Below are 20,353 nucleotides of genomic sequence, written 5' to 3'. Positions count from 1 at the left end.
TTAGAGTTGTATTTTTGAATACGTCTATTATTCTCAAACTACAGTGAATGGTTGAGAACAAATTCCATCACTGAATAAATATACTGTGAGACAGCGGACAATATTCCCAATTGCTTAAAGATGCCCACAAGATGTACATTTGTGAAAACTTTACATAATTCTAATTACTTTCTTTTGTTCAAAGATCTCCCACTCCCCCCCCCCCCCCCTCCACTTAAGTGAGGAGTTACTGCCAAATAACATCCTGTAGAACATCAGTGAATGAAAGTACGCAAAACGTGTTAACTTGCTGACTTCTAGGTCCCCAATGTTGGCAATCATTCCTGTGGCAATAGTAGTTGAACCTAAATGCTTTGCCAGGTTAACTATATGATTTTCCCAATTTATGGTTTTATCAGTGTGCACACCCAAATTCATTCTTGAACATTTTACAGTAATGTCCTGCTTCCAGCTTCTTAAATAGGAACTAAATCAGTCATGTTCTAAACTGTGTATGTAAAAGAGAGAGCTAATACAATATTATAGCAACAAAAATAATCAGTTTTTTTAAAATATTATATAAATATATAGATAAAAAATCTACTCACCAAGTGGCAGCAGCAGAAATTGCAAGTAGAGGTTAAGGAAATTTGCAGGCTTCTGGACCCAGAAGCTTCTTCGTCTGGCAAAAGGGTTGAAGGGTAAGGAAGAGGGATAAAAGAAAATGACTGGCAAGGTTTAGGAAATGGGTAGAGTTTGGAAAAATCGACCAGGGCCCCGGATCCAGGAAGACTTAACAGACGGGCTGAGAAGTCCGTCAAGTCTCCATCAATGCAGGGTTCTGGGTGACTTTTCTGAATTCTCCCCATTTCCTAAACTGCTATAGAATATTACGATTGATACAATCAAATACTTTTGATAAGTCACAGAAAATCCTAACTAGTGACATTTTATTTTTTTAAAATTTGTGCCCAGTAGCAGTATAATAGCTGCCTCAGTAAAGGAGTTTGAAGCTCTCATCTTTTTGGTTTCAGCTTTCTTGTTTCATTTGATATTTTCTTTTCTTTTTCTCTCTTAATACCTGCAATGTCTTTTGCTGGCTGCAAAAGTGCCTTTGTTAAATGATAATTGGCCCTTTCATGTATCCGTGTATAACCTCCATATTCTAAGACATTGACCTTGTTGTTCAATTTAATGTAGTATACAATCCAATTCTTAACTAAACTTGCATAATCTATTTTGCTGGTTTCCTACCTGATGAGTCTTTATTTATTTATTTATTTATTTTTTAAATCTGTGTATATAATGCAGCATATTGAAGTATTTTTTCCTCTTGAATTAATTCACTAATTAATTGCTAGCCCACATGTATTAGTATTAGTATGTACTTAATTTTTAAAAAAATGCCTTAACATATAATGTTGCATGAAAACGCTTTATTTAAACAAATAACTTTGTTGTATCCTCATCATCCACAGGTCTAGATAATGGCTTGATGTTTAGCTGCAACGAATGTAATTTTCATACAGTGAAAGAAGATAATTACTTGGCACATTTGGGAGAGCACAAACTGGGCACATTTCCTGCCAACAAGAAGTTGAAGAAATTGCAGGAGGAGGTAACATTAAAAGAGAACGATTTTCATTGTTGCTTCTGCATGGCAGATGTCATCTTGCACCAGAGCATAAATGAGAAATACTTTACTGTTGTCTAATTATTGTTGTATGAGTCATACCACACACCTTAATAGTAATACAAAATTGAATACAGAAAGCAGAAATACATAAATGAGAAGGCAGAGATCAAAATGATACAGGATCTGCAGGGTTGTGGAATGAGGTATATATTAACAAAGAGAAGTAGCCAACTTGTGTAGAATTATATTATTATTGTTATTCTGCTATACGTTACTTGTACTTGAAAAGGCTACAAGTGAATGTAACACAACTGCAAGAAAGGCCACTGCTTCTTCAACTGTGCGAAGCAAGTGCTCCTGATGTACTACTTCGTGCTTAGCATTTGGACTGGTACACTAATAACTGTCTAATTACGGCAGTCATTACCACATATGATCTAGTAACAATGTTTTGGTGGAACTAAATTATAAAAAAAAGTCCTGTAGCCCTTTTCTGCGTCCTTCTCGAAGTTCCGTGTACAATAAAATTTCATGTAGGAACCTAAAACGTTATACTACCCTTGGGTCTATGGAATGACCAATGTATACTATTTGCAGCTAAAACTAAAAGTGAATATAGATTGTGTGCCATATTCACAGCCTTAAAACAAGGCTCATTAACTTAAAAGTAGAATACAGTATACTACCTTGTCAAGGACTGAAAGTAGGTTTTGGTATTTTGATTTAATGGTCTTCAATAAGTTGACTGTAGCCATGAAAGAAATTAGGGATGCATGAAATTCACGGAATTCAAGGTAGAATTAAAAATGTGACCCTTTGTTACTCTGTCCACAAAGCTTCTGAATATTTAGATTTGAGGATGGAACACTCCAGTATTAATCATAAATGTGCCTCCAATCTAGGTACATAAGTGCTTGAAAATTATTCACAAAAGAGCTGCTGATTCTGCAGCTATGTTGGTAACTATTCTGCTTTCTTGATCATCTTTAATGACTATCCCTATAATTTAGCTGTCACCAGTTCTTCATGTTTTAAGACTAACTGAACATTAAAAATGACCAGTGAAAATGCACTGCAGATGACACTTACCAAACCTCATCACAAACTTTATATGTACAGGCAGTGCTTCTGTCGCATGTCAGTCAATGTATATGAAATGCAATTTACAATTGATTATGTCAGTGATGCACATTTCTGTCGAGAATTGCATTAATTTCTAGGTTGCCTACCATTTAACCCTCACAAGAACAACAAAAGAGTCCAATATTTATATATATTCATGCTTTGCAACTTTTTGTCACATGTGTGGCATAATAAGAGCACTGAATTTGTCTCATAAAAAACCCTATTTCAGATAAAAAAGTTGACTGCCATATCTCCTCCAACTGCCCACATACTGTCTACTAACACTATTGTGTGAACACCTTCACATTTATTGTGAAGCAATTTTGTCTGTCACCAAAAGTGGCTGAGTTATTCTGTGTTATGTCTTACCTTACACTATTCGGTAGTGCTCATTGCAGTATTGAGGTTGGGTGAATGGCAGGAGATATGTACAGAAAATGGAAGTCACACTCTTGGAAAACTAGCTACTTATAGTGCAGGATGATATTATATCAGGGGAATATAAGTACATTTTCTTTGTTCATAGTGCAACATCCAAATTGAGCCCAATTGAGATATCTGTTCACTGTTGAGAGTTTGGGAATGCAAAACAACTAACAACATTGCTCAAATACCTCACGAAAGAATCTGCATCACAAAAGGTCTGTGTCCTTAGACTTAATAAGTGTCATGTAAGGTGTAATGCTCTAGATGTTCTTAATGGCTTCTTAAATACTGTAACAACTTGAAATTGATAAATAAACAATGTTGTGAGTATTCAGTTACATGGGATATTTCTCAATTTATCTTTTGCTCACATCCAGAGAAATGTACCTGCCTTTCCCTTGTACACTGCCAGCATAATTATTTCAATTTGCATCATAAAATGAAAGAAGAAAGTTTAGAATTTGACTCCCCATTGTCAAGAAGGTATGGTCATTAGAGTCAGAGCACAAGTTCAGATCTTAGATTCTGAAAGGAAGTCAGACGTGTTCTTTTCAAAGGAAGCATTCTGGCATTTACTTTAAGCAAATGTAGGAAAACCTAAATCTTGATGGCTTAATGCCTACAGCCAACTTGCTGAACATCATTAGACAGGAATACAAATCATGCTCTCAATCTTTGACAATGAAGCATAGCTAATGTTGTTGTTGTTGTCTCCATGCTATGCTATCCTGTGCAAGCCTCTTCATCTCTGAGTAACTACTGCAACCTACATCTTGGGAAACTGCTTACTGTATTCATCTCTTGGCCTCCCTCTACAGTTTTTACCCCACCCCCTATGCTTCCCTCTAGTACTAAATTGGTGATCCCTTGAATGTGTCCTACCAATTGATCTCTTCTTCTAGTCAGGTTGTGCCACAAATTTCTTTTCTCCTCAATTTAGTCCAGTACCTCCCCATTAGTTACATGATCTACCCATCTAATCTTCAACATTCTTTTGTAGCAACACATTTCAAAACCTTCTAGTCTCTTCGTGTCTAAACTATTTATCATTCATGTTTCACTTCCATACATGGCTGGTCTCCATACAAATACTTTCAGAGAAGAATTCCTGACACTTAAAACTACACTTGATGTTAACAAATTTATCCTCTTCAGAAACGCTTTTCTTGCCATTGCCAGTCTACATTTTATATCCTATAATCTTTGACCATTTATGATTTAATTCAACTACAGTCCATTATCCTTGTTTTGCTTTTGTTGGTGTTCATCTTTATCCTCCTCTCAAGACACTGTCCATACCATTCAGCTGTTCTTCCAAGTCCTTTGGTGTCCCTGACAGAATTACAATGTCATCCACAAACCTCAACGTTTTTATTTCTTCTCCCTGGACTTCTATTCCTATTCCAAATTTTTCTTTGTTTCCTTTGCTGATTACTCAATATACAGATTGAATAATATTGGGGATAGACTACAACCTTGTCTCACTCACTTCTCAACCACTGCATCCCTTTCGTAGCCTGCAGCTCTTGTAGCTGCTGTTTGGTTTCTGTAAAAATTGTAGATAACCTTTCACTTCCTTACCCATGTTACCTTTAGAATTTGAAAAAGAGTACTCTAGTCAACATTTTCTAAAGCTTTCTCTGAGTCTGTAAATGCTATAAATGTAGATTTGCCTTTCCTTAACCTATCTTCTGTGAGAAGTCATAGGATCAGTATTGCCTCAGTGTTCCTACATTTCTCTGGAAATCAGACTGATCTTCTCCAAGGTCAGCTTCTACCAGTTTTTCCATTCTTCTGTAAAGAATTCATGTTAGCTCTTTGCAGCCGTGAATTATTAAATTGATAGTTTGGTAATTTTTTCTCCTGTCTCATACATCCTGCCCACCAGATGGAAGAGTTTTGTCATGGCTGACTCTCCCAAGGCTATCAGTAGTTCTAACAAAATTTTGTCTGCTCCTGGGGCCTTGTTTTGACTTAGGTCTTTCAGTGCTTTGTCAAATTCTTCATGCAGTATCATATATCCCTTCTCATCTTCATCTACGTCCTCTTCCATTTCCACAATATTGCCCTCAAGTACGTCTCCCTCGCATAGACCCTCTGTATATTCCTTCCACCTTTCTGCTTTCCGTTCCTTCCGGTATGTCCAGGTCTCTTACAATATACAACCTTCTTTCTACATTCTTAAACCAAGTGTTGGCTATGATTAAATTAAGCTCTGTGCAAAATTCTGCCAGGTGGCTTCCTCTTTCATTCCTTTCCCCCAGCCCATATTCACCTATTATTTTTCCTTATCTTCCATTTCCTATTATTGAAGTCCAGTCTCCCATGACTATTAAATTTTCCATCTCCCTTAATATCTGAATAATTTTTTTTTATCTCCTCATACATTTCTTCAATCTCTTCACCATCTGCCGAGCTAGTTGGCAAATAAACCAGTACTACTGTGGTGGGTGTGGGCTTCATGCCTGTCTTGGCTACACTAATCTGTTCACCATGCTATTCATAGTAGCTTATCCACATTCCTATTTTTTTTATTCATTATTGAACCTACTCCTGCATTACCCCTATTTTGTCTTGTATTTATAACCCTGTATTCACCTGAACAGAAGTCCTGTTCCTCCTGCTACCAAAGTTCATTAACTCCCACTGTATCTAACTTTAATCTATCCATTTCTATTTTTAAATTTTTTTAACCTGCCTGCCTGATTAAGGGATCTGACATTCCATGCTCCAATCTGTGGGCCGCCAGTTTTGTTTCTCCTGTTAATGACATCCTCCTGAGTAATCCCCATCTGGACATCCGAATGGGGGCTATTTTGCCTCTGGAATATTTTACCCAAGATGATGCCATCGACATTTAACCATGCAATAGAGCTGCATGCCCTCGGGGAAAAATTACGGTTGTAGTTCCCTCTTGCTTTCAGCCGTTCTCAGTACCAGCATGGCAAGGCCATTTTGGTTGATATTAGAAGGCTAGATCAGTCAAATCATCCAGACAGTTGCCCCTGCAACTACTGAAAAGGCTACTGCTCCTCTTCAGGAACCATACGCTTGTCTTGTATTAAGATTGTGAATATAACACATTATCTGCATGCAGTTTTTATGCTGTTCTCCTGAAAATAGATTCACTGTACCATCTCCCTCAGTATCAAAATAAATTCAGCATCTCAAAAACAATAACATGATGTTAATGTTGGAGGAAAGTTCTTGTAGAATATAACTCACCAAGAAGCAGAAGTGTTGAGTTGTCAGACACACACACCCTAGCCGGTGCTATACAGGGACATAGGCGTGTGAACGTGTGTGTGTCTGTGTATTTTACTCCAGCTTGACAAAGGATAACTCTGAAAGCTAGTAGGTTTTCCTTCTTTTGTGTGTGCCTGTTGACAACCCACTGCTGCTGCATTTTGGTGAGTGATGTTATATTAGTATCTTGTATGAGAAGTACAGGTTCCTGGAACCACCTACACCTGAGAGACAAAATAGCATACCAAATTTTTCCACAAATTATTATTCTTGTATCTTACTGAACATTATTTTGCTTTTATTTCCCCTTTTTTTCAGGATAGTGGAGGATTTAATTTCGATATGCCATTTGAATCAGATTACGTTGCACACCTAGTTGAGCCCTTACTTGTGGACAGCAATGGGATGCGGCAACGTCTTCCAGAACTGAGTGTTCATGCTGCAGAGACTATTTCAGATGTAAGTATTCTTTGTGTGTACTTTTAAACATGAAAATATTTTCTTTAATAATGACAGCAGGTGTTCTTTACTAACAACACTAGTGAGTAGCCAATATTATAACACAGTCGTTTCAATCATTGTGTATAGTTGACATATCAGTCAGTAACTTCAAAATAACTTTTTCCATTGTTGAGTTAAAAAGGTAATATGGAGGAATTATCATTGTGGAAGGAAGTGTTGACGTGAGTGAATACATCTCATGAAATGTTTTCTGTTCACCCAGATTCAGTTTCACCCAGGACGGGAAAATGAACAAATCATGGGGGACTTCCAAGAACCTCGAGAGCTGAAGTTTAGTGTATTGCAACAAGCAGCCCCCTGAAGATACAAGCTAACATCATATTCCTGACTTGAAAACTAAAGGATGCTAACAGTAAACTGTTCAGTATGCCACTTAATTCACTGTTACTTTTAACTGATCCTGTCCTACGCAGTGAATAGAAGAGCAAATTCCTTATCCTTTGACTTGCATTTTTTGAACTAGTCTTTAGAGTCCTCTTGCTTCTGTTGTTTTTCTTGTTGTTGTTGTTATTACAAGACATTATTGTATGCATAAAAATGTTTAAGTCACACATATGATAGAGATATAAAGAAGTTGACACCGAGTCTCCACAAAATGTAAGATTTATTTTTTGTGATCAAGAATTAAAAATGTCAATGGAAAAAAGTAGTCTGTACCGTGTAACAAGAGAGAGAAATATAATAATAATAATAATAATAATAATAATAATAATGGTGCTCAGCTGGACAGAGAAATGTAATTTGTGTGAACTATGTCACTTGGGCATCTGGATATTGAAAATGATGCACAAAGTTTATAACAATGCATATAAGACAATGGACAGCACCATATGACATAAAGATGTGAGAAGCTGTGTATGGAGAAGATCCTTTACACTTAATTCTCTGGGGTAATTATTCCTCTTTAGCATCTTTCTTGTCGTGTATGTTGAATGGTTCACATTTCATTATCTTTTCGCAAATTTTGTATAGCTTGTTTTTGTTATTTCTTCCACAAAGAAGGAGATCTTTGGCTACAAATCCCAGATTCAGTGTCAGCTTTCATAATCACAGTGTAGACCAATCTACAATTTACTTTTCAGGTACACTGTTTCCATTGCTAAAAATTCTGCAACATGCTTTGCAGTGGGTAATATTCACCTCTAAATCCATTTTTTGTGCCTGTCCTTTGAAATCCTGTTTCCTTTGCTCTGTAAACAAATACTTTGTTCATATTTTGCAACAAAGAATATGATTGCTAGATGTTCTGCAACTGTAAACAAATACTTACTTTGTTCATGTTTTGCAACAAAGAATATGATTGCTAGATGTTCTGCAACTTGGATTCATTGTTGGGTATTACCCAAGGAGTATTTGCATTTGAAACAAGTCCCTGTATATTAATGTTACATTATTTATCAGACTATGAGATTTTTTTTTTTTAAGCATAAGAAGCTAATTGCAAGGATCTTCTCTAAAGACTTGGAAATGTTGGGAACAGAATCTAAACTTGCATTAAAAATATACAATATTTTGAAATAGCTACCTAATTTATTTAATTTGCTATTTCTCTTGGAAATGTTGGGAACAGAATCTAAACTTGCATTAAAAATATACAATATTTTGAAATAGCTACCTAATTTATTTAATTTGCTATTTCTCATAATATGTTTTTTGCGGCCAATATGATCTTCTGTTAATGTACATAATTGTACAAGTTATGTAAGTATGGTAAATGTTGTTACATTCATTTTTCAATTCACTGTTTTTCATATGAGACTGACATTTATTTTAAGGGGTTTAATATTACATTATTTTTATAGGTTGTAATTAAAATATAATTTTGTATTCTTCATTTAGAAGAAGTACACAGAATGTATATTAATTGTTTAAACTATTTTGTTTTTGTACAATGGTTGTAAAACAATGCAGAAATTACAATGCCAAAATCTATTTATTTTTCTGTATTTGTGTTACAAATTAAAACTGACCATATATAAATAACGTATGTTTCTTACATTCCATCCATACATTGAGGTAACATTATTGGAAGTGTACAATGGTTTAGATTTGAAGCAATTTCCACTAAATAAATTAATAGTAATAATGACATTAATTATTAAATGAATGTCCATGGAATGTTATTGTTTTAAAGGACTGTGATACCACTACGTTTGTATATAGCTATGTAATCTTTAGTATGTCCTATTTCCTTAAATGTTTGTAATTTCCATCCAACATCTTGAAAGTCTTTATCAAAAGGTGCTGGTTTTGAATGTCTCCCACTACCAATTGTTGGACCAATGATAATGAGCCACCCACCTTCATACACCTTCAAATAATCATAAAAGGCCATGTTGTTATTAAAATAACAGAAGAGGAGTGCGTGTTCCTTGGGAAGTTTTGTCAGTTCATCATCATCTTTTACAAATCTCAGGGGGATGAATGTGGGCGGTGCATATGGAGATTCCCACCATGCACGGTCTACTTCAACTCCTATTACAGCCAAACCTGGCAAAAGAAAAATTTTAAGGTCCCATTTTTATCTAACACCATAACATAACATCATTCTCTTCACCTGTGGCATTGGTGATTAACCACTCCAGTAGTCCAGTTCCACAGCCTACACTCACTATCAGAGGAATGTTTTCATCTTTCATTGTTTTTCCTATGAATAATAAATCCTCTTCTGTTGGCTGCACCCACAACAGATGTCTGAAGCATGAAGTACATTCCCCATGATCCACATTCAACAGTGAGAGAATATTTCTCCAGTCTCCTGGAAAAAGATGACATTTTAGTTGTGGAAGAGTATTACAATGCATGATACCTCAACTGCATCCAGAATATAACAAATATAAAGGTTGCAACCTGATACGCAGATTTGTATGAACTACACGTAATAACATCAGTAATCGTTGTAATGAAATACATCCATCTTCTTTCTTTTGTACTGTACTGTTTTTCACCAGTGCTACTTAAAATGTAGTCTTATTTCATAAGTGAATCCACAACTCTCTCTCTCTCTCTCTCTCTCTCTCTTTATCTATCTATCTCACTTACACACACACACTGTTTGGTAAGTAATGTTTGGAATAATAAATCACAGCAGAGGGAAATTTTGTGACCATTCAATGTTTATTCTGCCAATGCTATTCTGTGTTACACCTTTAACCTCACCAGCAGTAATCTCAACGGGGAGAATTTTGACATTTTTTCTTTATTTCATGTAATGTGTTAACTGCTATGTATGAACAGGCTTTGAGAGAATTACCCTTGATCTCTACTTTCAAAATTTGTGTAACCATGACAGTTTAAAAACACATTTGAAGTTAAAATAATTGGAAATTTCTATGGTAAAGTTACCTCAGAAACAGAGAAACTTTGCCAATATGCTAAAATCTGTGGAAACTCTAAAAACTGCAAAGGACAAGATTATTTAAACTATGTAAAATTTGTGTTCAAAGATATGAAACAAGATCTCTTTTGCCATCGAAATGACAAGGACTTGTTTGAAGCTCTCTGCTTACTCATTACAGCTTGGCACCTCTATGTTTTTTAATATAAGCACTTAATTCTTTTCAGTGGTTCTAAGTGGAATATTACATCTTTTAGCTGCTTTCCACTGATCATTTCCCTACTAACCATTGCAGAGACAGCAGGTCACAGAGTAATACCATCATAGTTTTGATACTTGTGGACTCCCAGCCTGGTCCAATGTGCACCTTAGAATTTTAAAAACATTTAAAACAAAACAAAATATATAAGATATGATGAAGGAAAGTATGGGAAAAGTTGAGAAATTCTGGAATGGCAAAGTTGTCCTAATTACACCAAACTTGCTGGTACAACTTAACCAAATTATATTAACGCATCATAATGCTTACATCTAAATGTGATTTGAAAGACAATTATAAGCTCTGCTAAGCAAGTCAAGTAGTTTATACTCAAATACGAAAGAATGAGCATGGCAAGACAATTTTATAGGGGGAAAATCCTTCTCTAGGTAGAAACAAAACACCAAAAAACAATTGTAAACATGTGTCAGTACTGAAAATATGCATAATGGCCATTGTTAAATGTCTTCTTTGTATGATGCAAACAGTGGTGACTCTATTGGTTAGTTCAGGAACTTTGCAAAGTGCCAAATGCAACAGTTTTCAAAAAGTGGCAAGGTTGTCACAGTCAACCATACATTTTCCATTTTGTTTGTGGTTTCACTGCATACCCAGCAACTCCTCTTGTCACAAAACAACTACTACTTTATACCTGTGGTTAAGGGAAAGATTTTTAAATTCCATTTTACACTAAATGAAAATAGACAGTGTGAAAATTGTGTATTTTAAGCCTTGTGTAATCAAGTTGTATGATTCATATAAAGCAATAGTGAAATTTAAAATTTGTTAAAGACAAGTCTGGACCATGTACCTGTGTCTTCCACAGTGGGCACATGGCAGTATTGCTCTCTATCATGTGCTCGATTTGTAACTATGTAAAGTTCTGTATTATAGAACTGACTGTTGATTAGAATATACATATTAATATTATCCTTTTTAACACTTGCCATTACAAATTTAAAACTGTTACAATGTACCTTTCAGTATTATTGTGTTGGTATTTGTTAATAAAACTGTACATTATGTTGATTCTTTATTTCATTTCCTGGAAGTGACACCACAATCATATTCTGAAAAGTGGAAGAGGGACTGCTTTTTCTTCATATGTGGTCTCCACAGGACGCCAGGCTGTTAGTTAATAAGTCTTTGGTGTGGAGAGGGAAATATAAGTGCCATTTTGAATTGGCAAAACCTCATCTAACTTTGTCCCCATGCATGTGCACATTACATCAGCCTTTTCTAAATGACTTTCTACTGTTCACTGCCTCTTATGTTTGATGAGTCTGTCTTCATGTAGATATTACAATATTTCATTAATTGGTATATTGAGGAAAGGTAGAAGTGAGTGATAGTATAATGAACCACAGCTGCAAACAGTATATAGTAATTTAGCAAGAGCATGTAATCAGCCAGCTGCTGTAGTTTAAACTGTAAATTCCAGTGATTCTAACACTTGCTGAGTGCAACTTACAGCTGTCCTGAAAAACTTAGAATAGGGTAAGTTTTGAGTAGCTTTAGTTTCATAGGCAAAGAGAGTACATGATAGCTTCATATTTAAAAATGAAGAGCTTACAGATTATATTTTACTCCTCTGGTATTTATGCTGTGTCGTCAAAAACTGGCATTCTGAACCCTTGCCAGTGTGCAAAATACGGGTTGACTTTTACAGAGGGGAGAACAGCAACCATCCACTTTGTATAATGCTATTTACTTAGCACTGTTACTGGTTTTGACAGGTTCATCTTCAGACGGCTCGTTCAAGAGAAAACACATTTTACATTAGCTTTCATATTTTGTTTTCATCATTTAGGAAAACAAATAGTGAAAGCTAATGTAAAATGTATCTTAATGTGAACGGGTCGTGTAAAGATGAACTTGTCAGGTTGAAACCAGTAATGGCGCTAATTAAATAAATAAATAGCATTATATGAAGTGGTTGGTTGCTGCTATACTCCATGAGATACACCCTATATCTGGTATTTATTATTACAAACCAGTTTCCAGCTTTTAGGCCACCATAACATCAGTAGCAGAAAACACAATTATTTTTGTATTTTTCGTGCCTAAATATGAAACTATGCAAGCAAGAAGCAGCAGGAGATTCCATCAGTTCATTCAGCTTTCAAACTCACACTCTTCGTCTGAACATGTATGCCTGTGTGCACACTTGTAAAGCTGCACTTCCCCTCCCTCCCTCCCTCCCTCCCCCCCCCCCCCCCGCCCCCTCCATGCACACACACAGTTACATGTGTGGGCGAACTTAAGTGTTATAAAAGCTTTTTTTTCTAGCTACATGTTCACCTCAGCAAGGGCATTACTGATTTTGTGCCTTATCTTTGTCCTACCCAAGCTAGCACTCGGTCTCAAATGGCCTTGTTGTTGACAGTACATTAAAACCTAATCTTCCTTCTTCTCTACTGTATGCATATCTGAACCATGGTAACATATTTTTGTGGCACAATGAATCCTTTTTGAACTTTACTAATAGACATGACATGTTTATAATGTCATATGTTTGTAAGAACTCTGTAAACAAGCAGGGAAAAAGTACAAACAAATCCATAGCATTTAGTATGACTGGAGGGACATGAATTGCTTTCTTGCATAAAAATCTCTTTGATTTTGTTATGGTCTCCAGTTCTAAGACTGATTTGACACAGATCTCCATGCTGGTTTATCCTGTGTAAGCCACTTCATCTGTGCTCGACTATTGCAACACGCATCCATTTGACTGTGATTTAGTCTCATTGAACAATTTTTAGCACCCCCAACCCCCTCCCTCCACCACACACACAATTTTCTCCATTACGCAACTGACAATTCCTTCATGCCTCAAAATGAATTTGGTCAGCTGATACCTTCTTTTGGTCATGTGCCACAAATATCTTTCCTCTCCAATCTGATTCAGTACCTGCTCATTTGTTATTTGATACACACATCTAATCTTCTGAATTTTTCTGTAGCACTTTCAAAAGTTTTATAGTCTTCTTGTCTATACTGTTTACCATTCACATTTCACTTCCATACAAGGCCGCACTCCAGAGAAGTACCTTCAGAAAAGACTTAGGAAGACTTAAATATTTAGTGCTAACAAATTATCCCTTTTTCATGAAATATCTAGTTTTAGTTTTATACACTTTCTACTCTGCCCATCACCAGTTATTTGGCTGATAGCAAATATTGTTGATATTCATTTTTACCTGTTTATCAACTGATCTTCCCAGTCCTTTGCCATCTCTGAAAGAAACACAGTGTCATCAAAAAACCTCAAAGCTTTTATTTCTTGTCACTGAATTTCGATTTCCTTTTCAAATTTTGCTTGGTTTCCTTCACAGAGTGAATAACATTGAGAATACGCTACAACCTTGAATGAAATTTTCACTTTACAGTGAAGTGTGCACTGATATGAAACTTTCTGACAGATTAGAACTGTGTACTGGACCAAGACTTGAACTCAGAACCCTGGCCTTCCGCGGAGAAGTGCTTTGCTGACGGAGCTACCCAAGCATGAGTCATGACCCATCATAACAGCTTTACTTCCACCAGTACCTCATCTCCTGCCTTCCGAACTTCACAGAAGTGAAACTTGAAAGACTAACACCCCCGAAAGAAAGGATATTGCAAGGACATGGATTAGCTGCATGGGGAATATTTCCAGAATGAACTTTTCGCTCTGCAGTGGAATGTGCGGTGATATGAAACTCTGGCAAACTAAAACTGTGTGCCACACCTAGACTCAAACTCAGGACCTTTGCCTTTTGCAGGCAAGTGCTCTACCTACTGAGCTATCCAAGCACAACCCACAACCTGTCCTCACAGGTTTACTTCTGCCAGTACCTCATCTGCTACTTTAGAAACTTCACAGAAGCTCTCCCGTGAAACTTGCGAGACTAGCACTCCTGGATGAAAGGGTATTGTGGAGAGGTGGCTTAGCCACAGCTGGGAGTACATTTGCAGAATGAAATTTTCACTCTGCAATTGATAGTATGCTGATATGAAACAGACTAGCAAATTAAAATTGTGTGCCAGTCAAGACTCAAACTCAGGACCTTTGCCTTTCACTAGAAATTGCTGTACTGACTGAGCATTTGCTTGCGAAAGGCACACAGATTTAATCTGCCAGGAAGTTTCAGACTACAACACTCTCTGGCTCCCTTCTCAACTACTGCTTCAGTTTTATTTCTTTCAAATCATGTAACTGCCCCCTCTGTTTTATCCTTGGTACTAGTACCTTAAGAATTTCAAAGAGTGTTCCACGCAACATTGTCAAAAGCTTTCTCCATATCTCCAAATGCTATAAATGGTTTGCCTTTCTTTAATATACACCTCACATGTTCCTACATTTCTCCAGAGCCCTAACTGATCTTCCCCGAGGCCAGCTCGTATCAATCTTTCGATTTATCTGTAAATAAAGGGTATCAGTAATTTGAAGCCAATACTTCTTAAACTTTCTGTTCAGTAGTATTCACTCCTAGAAGCATCTGAAGTCAGGGTATTTCTCCTGTCTCAAATACCTTACATACCAGGTGGAATAATTTTGTCATGCTATTTTCCCTGAAGGAGCTCAATAATTTTCTCCAAGAGTGTTGTTTTGACTTCAGTCTTTCATTTCCTCTGTCAAATTTGTCTCGTCATTTACTTCCAATTCCTTTACCATAATATTCTCTTCAAGTTCATAGCCCTTCCACTTTCGTGCCGTCTATTCTTTGAACCTTTCATCTGATTCAGCTTCATTAATAATATCTTTATGATTTAGACCAATGGCTAGGACACTATATCCTCAGTGCTCCACAACCTTGATAAATTTTATGCTGCTTTTCTAGTTCTCTCCAACTCAGTGTGATACCTTACTGAATATTGACCTATAGCTCTCTAATGGCTACATAAAATCCTACCAAACACCAACAGTATCTCCACTTCCATAGCAGCCGTCACTTACTAAATTTTCTCCTGTACAATGTTTTCACCCATGGATGGTGCATCTGCAGTGATGAGCAATCACTTGTCCAGTATACTGAAGGCCTTTGCCAACAAGCACTGTCTTTCAGACCTAGTCCACGAACAGATCTCCGATGCCATATTCACACGTGCACCTAATTCTCCAACCTTCCCCATTGACCAGATGCAGAGGAACATCCCCCTTATTACTGAATAACATTCCAGACTGGAACAGCTTAGCCCCATCCTCCATCTGGGCATTGAGTAGTTTTCATGATGTCCTGAAGTGAGAAGGATCCATCCCAAAATTCTTCTAACTTCTCTCTCAGTCCATCTATCAAAAATACACGTTGTTCTGGTGCATTTTTATGCTACGCCCACTCCAGACACTTTGCCACATAGGTCATATTCCTGTGCAAAGAACCAAGTGCAAGACCCTGTCTCAGGCATTTGCTTAGCACGTCCTATTCCAGTACCATCACAGGGATATCTTATTCCATTAGAGGCAGAGCCACCTATGAGAGCCAGTATGCCATTTATCAACCCCGTTGCAATTTGTGTGCAGCCTTGAAATGTGGGCATGACCACCAACCTACTACTGTCCTCCCGAGTGAATGTCCACTGTTTAGCAACCAATGGCATTGTGTGCAACTGAACCTGCTTCACAAACTGTGCCATCTATAGTTGTGTGAATGAGAATTGTCTGTACAATATGTCCTTCAGTTCTGCAAGTGCCATATAATCAATCTCTGCTAGACTGTATCCTCATGCCTGTCTGAATCTACCTCCCCCATCCTGTCCCCCATTCACCAGCCCCATTCACTCTAGTTCAGTATGGGATAAAGGAAAAGGACTAGTGAGGTGAAAGAAATGGGAAGAGTTACAGAAAACCCAGAATCCTGGGTCAGGTGAGACTTACAGGACAGAATGAGAAGGAGAGACTCAGAGTCTGGCTGACTTTTCCATAACACTCCCCATTTCCTAAATCACACCTTTTCCTTCATTCTTTTTCCTGTCCCTTCGACCAGGAGAAGGAGCCACTAGCTCCAAAACCTTGTGCATTTCTACATATTTTTATATGTTTTTTCCTGTTGTCATTTGGTGAGTAGTTTTTTTTATGTGGTGAATATATTGTGTTTGTTTGTCTGTCAGCTCCAAGGAAGGATGTTATCTGAAAGCTTTGCTACAAATTTGGCCATGTTTCCATGCCTGGCCACCAATGAACACCTCAGTTATATCTTCCTATATTTGGAGGCTATAAGCATCCATATTTGAATGATTTACACTAGCAAACAAAAACCCCTATGCATACAAATCTAATGGACTCCTATATCTGACAGTGTATCACTTCACATGTTGCTTTCCATTATTCTTGAGTCCACTGAGGATGCGCTGGGCTCCTCACTAATTAGCAACAAGAATTTTGTTCTGTGACCTTTGCACAATGGAACTTGCATGAAATCCATATTTCTGCATACAGAGAGAAAGCCAGTGATTGTAATTCCTAACAAAGTTTGGCAATTCGATGTCAACAAGCACTGAAATTGTTAACAAGCCATATTTACTCAGGTTTTCTGGCTTCAGAATGAAAGGGAAGAAGCCTAGGGTTTAACACTCCATTGACAATGAGGTCATTGAAGACATGGTTTCCCTGTTTGAGGTTGTAGTTTTATACCTTCCCGGTATTTCCACTCCATTTCTATATCAGCCACTGCCATACTTCGTATCTGAAATTGCAAGGCTGAAGTGAAGCAAGAAGGAAAATTTAATGTTTAACATCCTGTTGAGGACAAGGTCATTATAAACATTGCCTGAACCGATGAACACTGATAATTGCACTTTTCAGCCACACATTGACCACTGCTGCTAGTAAAAATTTATTTTGATGAAGTGGTCTGATACAGATGTGGTTAATTCAATCACTGTCATGGATGGCTGGATAAATAAACTAATGAAATGGTTGAATATATAAACATTATTTATTAGTCAAATATTACACACACAGAAAACACATGTGAACAGTGATGCGGAATAAAACAGACTGAAATCAAAGAACATAGTCACATCAGTTTTGGTGACAAAGGCGATTTTTGGTGGTCAGTAGTCACCACATAGGTATGCTTCAGCTTTCATATGTAACGTTCTTTCATTAAAAGGGTGTAAGTTACTAATGCTAAGTTTATTTATTTTGGTACTTCTATACCAGATAAAGTACTCTGTATATGTATGTGGTAAGACAAACCACAGACAGAATGAAACAAGAACAGGAAAAAAAGACTGACTGTAGGACGTAGCCACTAGGTAGTGAATGTGACATAGATAAGTAAGACTGTTTGTTTGGGTGCAACCAATGTGTTCTACATTATGATTTTATTTTCTAATAAGGAAGGAAATGATTGTAACTACAGCAATAGTTGTAGAATGTTGACAGTCCCTGTTAACAACAAGTAAAAGTCAATAATCTTCAGTTGAAACAAAAGAACATGAAAATCAAGTTATGATTATAATGGCAATTAAGTACAAGCAGAAAAAGTTTTGGAATAAATATTCTGTGGTTTTCCTTTGGGGATGTATGAGAGTAAATCAACAAATATTCACAAGAGATATAAAAATGTATGAATATTACAAATGCTTCAAATAACAATTTGTTTTATCCTATTCATGTATTTTCCACATACTTGATCCATGTGTGCATTATGTTAGAGAGTATATAACAACATAAGAGTGATAGAACCATCTTTTCAGCTGTATCAGTTTCATGGTGAGAGATACAATGGTTATGGCAACTAAACACACACAGAGTACGACAGCTAAACACACAGTGCTTAAAGAGAATAATTGTTTGACCATGATATAAAGCAGATAAAAATTGAAAGAGAGGGAAAAAATAAGAAAGAGCACAGTAACTATGATTGGAATGGAAATCTGTGGAACTACAGAATGAGCTGCAAAATATGAGCAACTGAGTACACTGATATGTTCTCATTCTACTACTGCATTTGTTCTCTCTAGCAGTTATACTTTAACAATCATCACATCTAACCAGAATCTAAAAGCATTGCCCATAATAATCAGAATGAAAGAATGTTTTATAACCTAAGATAACATAAGAATATTATGAATGGAAATGGTCATTACTACAACCTTATATATTTTGTTTCTTACCATTTTTATAACTGTGCACTATTTGTTCCCTGTGATTTTGTTGCCTGGGACAGAGCATTTGACTGTGATGTGCCTACTGTTGATTAGGTTAGGGAAGCCAGTAGTTGCCACATCAAGTGGAACTTCTTGTCCCAGTAACCTTGTAGTATTTTTAGAACTGACCAGAGTTAAATTATTTTTACATGAAATGTGAAGCTGTTACATAGATATCAGTACACCAAATACATAGCTTAAAGGACAACACTTATAAATGAAATGGCAAATATTAATACATGTAAGAGAATTTTAAAAAAATTTATTGTTTTATCATAATTAACACTAAAATTTCAGAACCTATGAAACACATCAGATTATTTTTTGTTAATAATAAATCATGTAAGTTTATTTCATTAATGATAAACATCTCTATGTGCATTTTGTCCTCTGAACAAGTTTAAGTCCAGTTTATGTACCAAATGACATCTTAATAACTATTTTATATGCAACTATAAGGACAGCACAAAGTAAACTAACTAAAACAATATTTCTCTTTAATTACTTCCACAACTCTTGTTGTGGAAGATAGGTCAAGATAAAATGAGGAATATACTGTTCTGATTCCTGATAATTTTCATAGAATCCTTACCATGCATTTGTTACACCTTTTATACTGAAGAATCAGTAGCTTTCACAGAACACTCACATCGATGAAAGCTGTCAGAACCTTCCTTTTGTTCTTTGAAAGCCATAAATATTTCCTATCTAGTTTCCAATCTCAGTCTGACATACTACTTTAAACTGTTATTAAATTTCACTTCAAACTGAGATGTAAATTTCCTATGTTGTAGATCTTAGCTGTTAAATTGAAAGCTAGGTGAGCTTATTAATTGTATATTCAGCCTCAAGTTCTCAATTCCTTTCTTTTCTTCAATCAGGAAGGACACAACAATAAATGTTCCTCTTTATTTATTTGTTTATTGCACAGACAACATTCTACAGGTTTCAGTTTGTCACTGCACTATTGTAATATTTATTGTTTATCAATATTATATTGAAGGTAAAACTGGTGGATTCTATGTCACCACTTCATCATAAACAGAAATTTTACATCAACTGCTGGATAAAGGCCTCTTCTAGATTTTTTCCTTCACTACTGACTCCATATACAAGCATTCCTGTATGTTTTATAATTTCATTTACCCAATTTCTGCTGGGTTGTTTTCTTGATCTTTTCATATGTATTGGAATCTGTAAAAGAATTCCTTGATCCACCTTCCCAGTCATTCGGCTACATATCTCACTCATTTCAGTTTCATTTTCATGATGGTCATAATCACGTCTTCCTTTCCAGTCTTTTCAGTGACCCCTTTGTTTGTTTTCCTATGTCTTCTAGCACTTTCTAACATGTATCTCACTGAACACCCCTCTTTTTTTAAAATAGGTTTTGCATTACAAGTCTATTTTCATTGCCATAAATCACAACTGGCAATAAGCACTGATTGCAAAATCACCATTTAAGGTACATGACAGAAGCTTGGTCATGAAAACAATATTTAGTTTACCAAACACAGTCCAGACCATTTTTACTCTTGTATTTATTGGTTTTGCTCTCTATTCAGTCATTGTTCCTAACCACCCTAAACATGAAATCTCATAAACTTGTTCAGTAACTTTATTGTGAATAATTACTTTCTTTTCAACAGGTACATTATAGTTCTTTTAGTATTGTTATAAATTGATT

The 20,353-nt window shown here is 36.2% G+C and overlaps 2 protein-coding genes across 2 annotated transcripts in view; one reads left to right on the top strand and one right to left on the bottom strand.

Annotated features, from left to right (window-relative positions):
- LOC126194669 (uncharacterized) overlaps nucleotides 1-11,559 on the top strand; it is a 121,441-nt gene extending 109,882 nt beyond the window's left edge. Inside the window, exons 9-11 of the mRNA XM_049932870.1 lie at nucleotides 1,458-1,597; nucleotides 6,731-6,871; nucleotides 7,137-11,559. Coding sequence (XP_049788827.1) covers nucleotides 1,458-1,597; nucleotides 6,731-6,871; nucleotides 7,137-7,235 — 380 coding nt within the window. The 3' untranslated portion in view covers nucleotides 7,236-11,559. The remainder of the gene's footprint in view (nucleotides 1-1,457; nucleotides 1,598-6,730; nucleotides 6,872-7,136) is intronic.
- On the bottom strand, nucleotides 8,849-18,787 carry LOC126194672 (uncharacterized). The gene is made up of 3 exons (XM_049932871.1): nucleotides 18,634-18,787; nucleotides 9,492-9,692; nucleotides 8,849-9,424 (listed from the first exon to the last, which is right to left on the bottom strand). Exons 1-3 carry the CDS (start codon nucleotides 18,689-18,691, stop codon nucleotides 9,063-9,065), a joined length of 621 nt encoding a protein of 206 aa, XP_049788828.1. The 5' UTR covers nucleotides 18,692-18,787; the 3' UTR covers nucleotides 8,849-9,062.
- Between the last annotated feature and the right edge of the window lie 1,566 nt (nucleotides 18,788-20,353).

This window comes from Schistocerca nitens, chromosome 7 (assembly GCF_023898315.1).
Source record: "Schistocerca nitens isolate TAMUIC-IGC-003100 chromosome 7, iqSchNite1.1, whole genome shotgun sequence".
NCBI classification, from domain to species: Eukaryota; Metazoa; Arthropoda; class Insecta; order Orthoptera; family Acrididae; genus Schistocerca; species Schistocerca nitens.
The sequence above is the reverse complement of the archived record's forward strand: the minus strand, read 5'-3'. Positions and strand labels throughout refer to the sequence as shown.

Coding starts and splice junctions, on each gene's coding strand:
- LOC126194672 (XM_049932871.1), bottom strand. CDS start 18,691: ATGCTCTGTCCCAGGCAACAAAATCACAGGGAACAAATAGTGCACAGT. Junction 9,693..18,633: donor AGTGCACAGTTATAAAAATG/GTAAGAAACAAA, acceptor ATCTTTTTCCAG/GAGACTGGAGAAATATTCTC. Junction 9,425..9,491: donor GTTAATCACCAATGCCACAG/GTGAAGAGAATG, acceptor TTCTTTTGCCAG/GTTTGGCTGTAATAGGAGTT.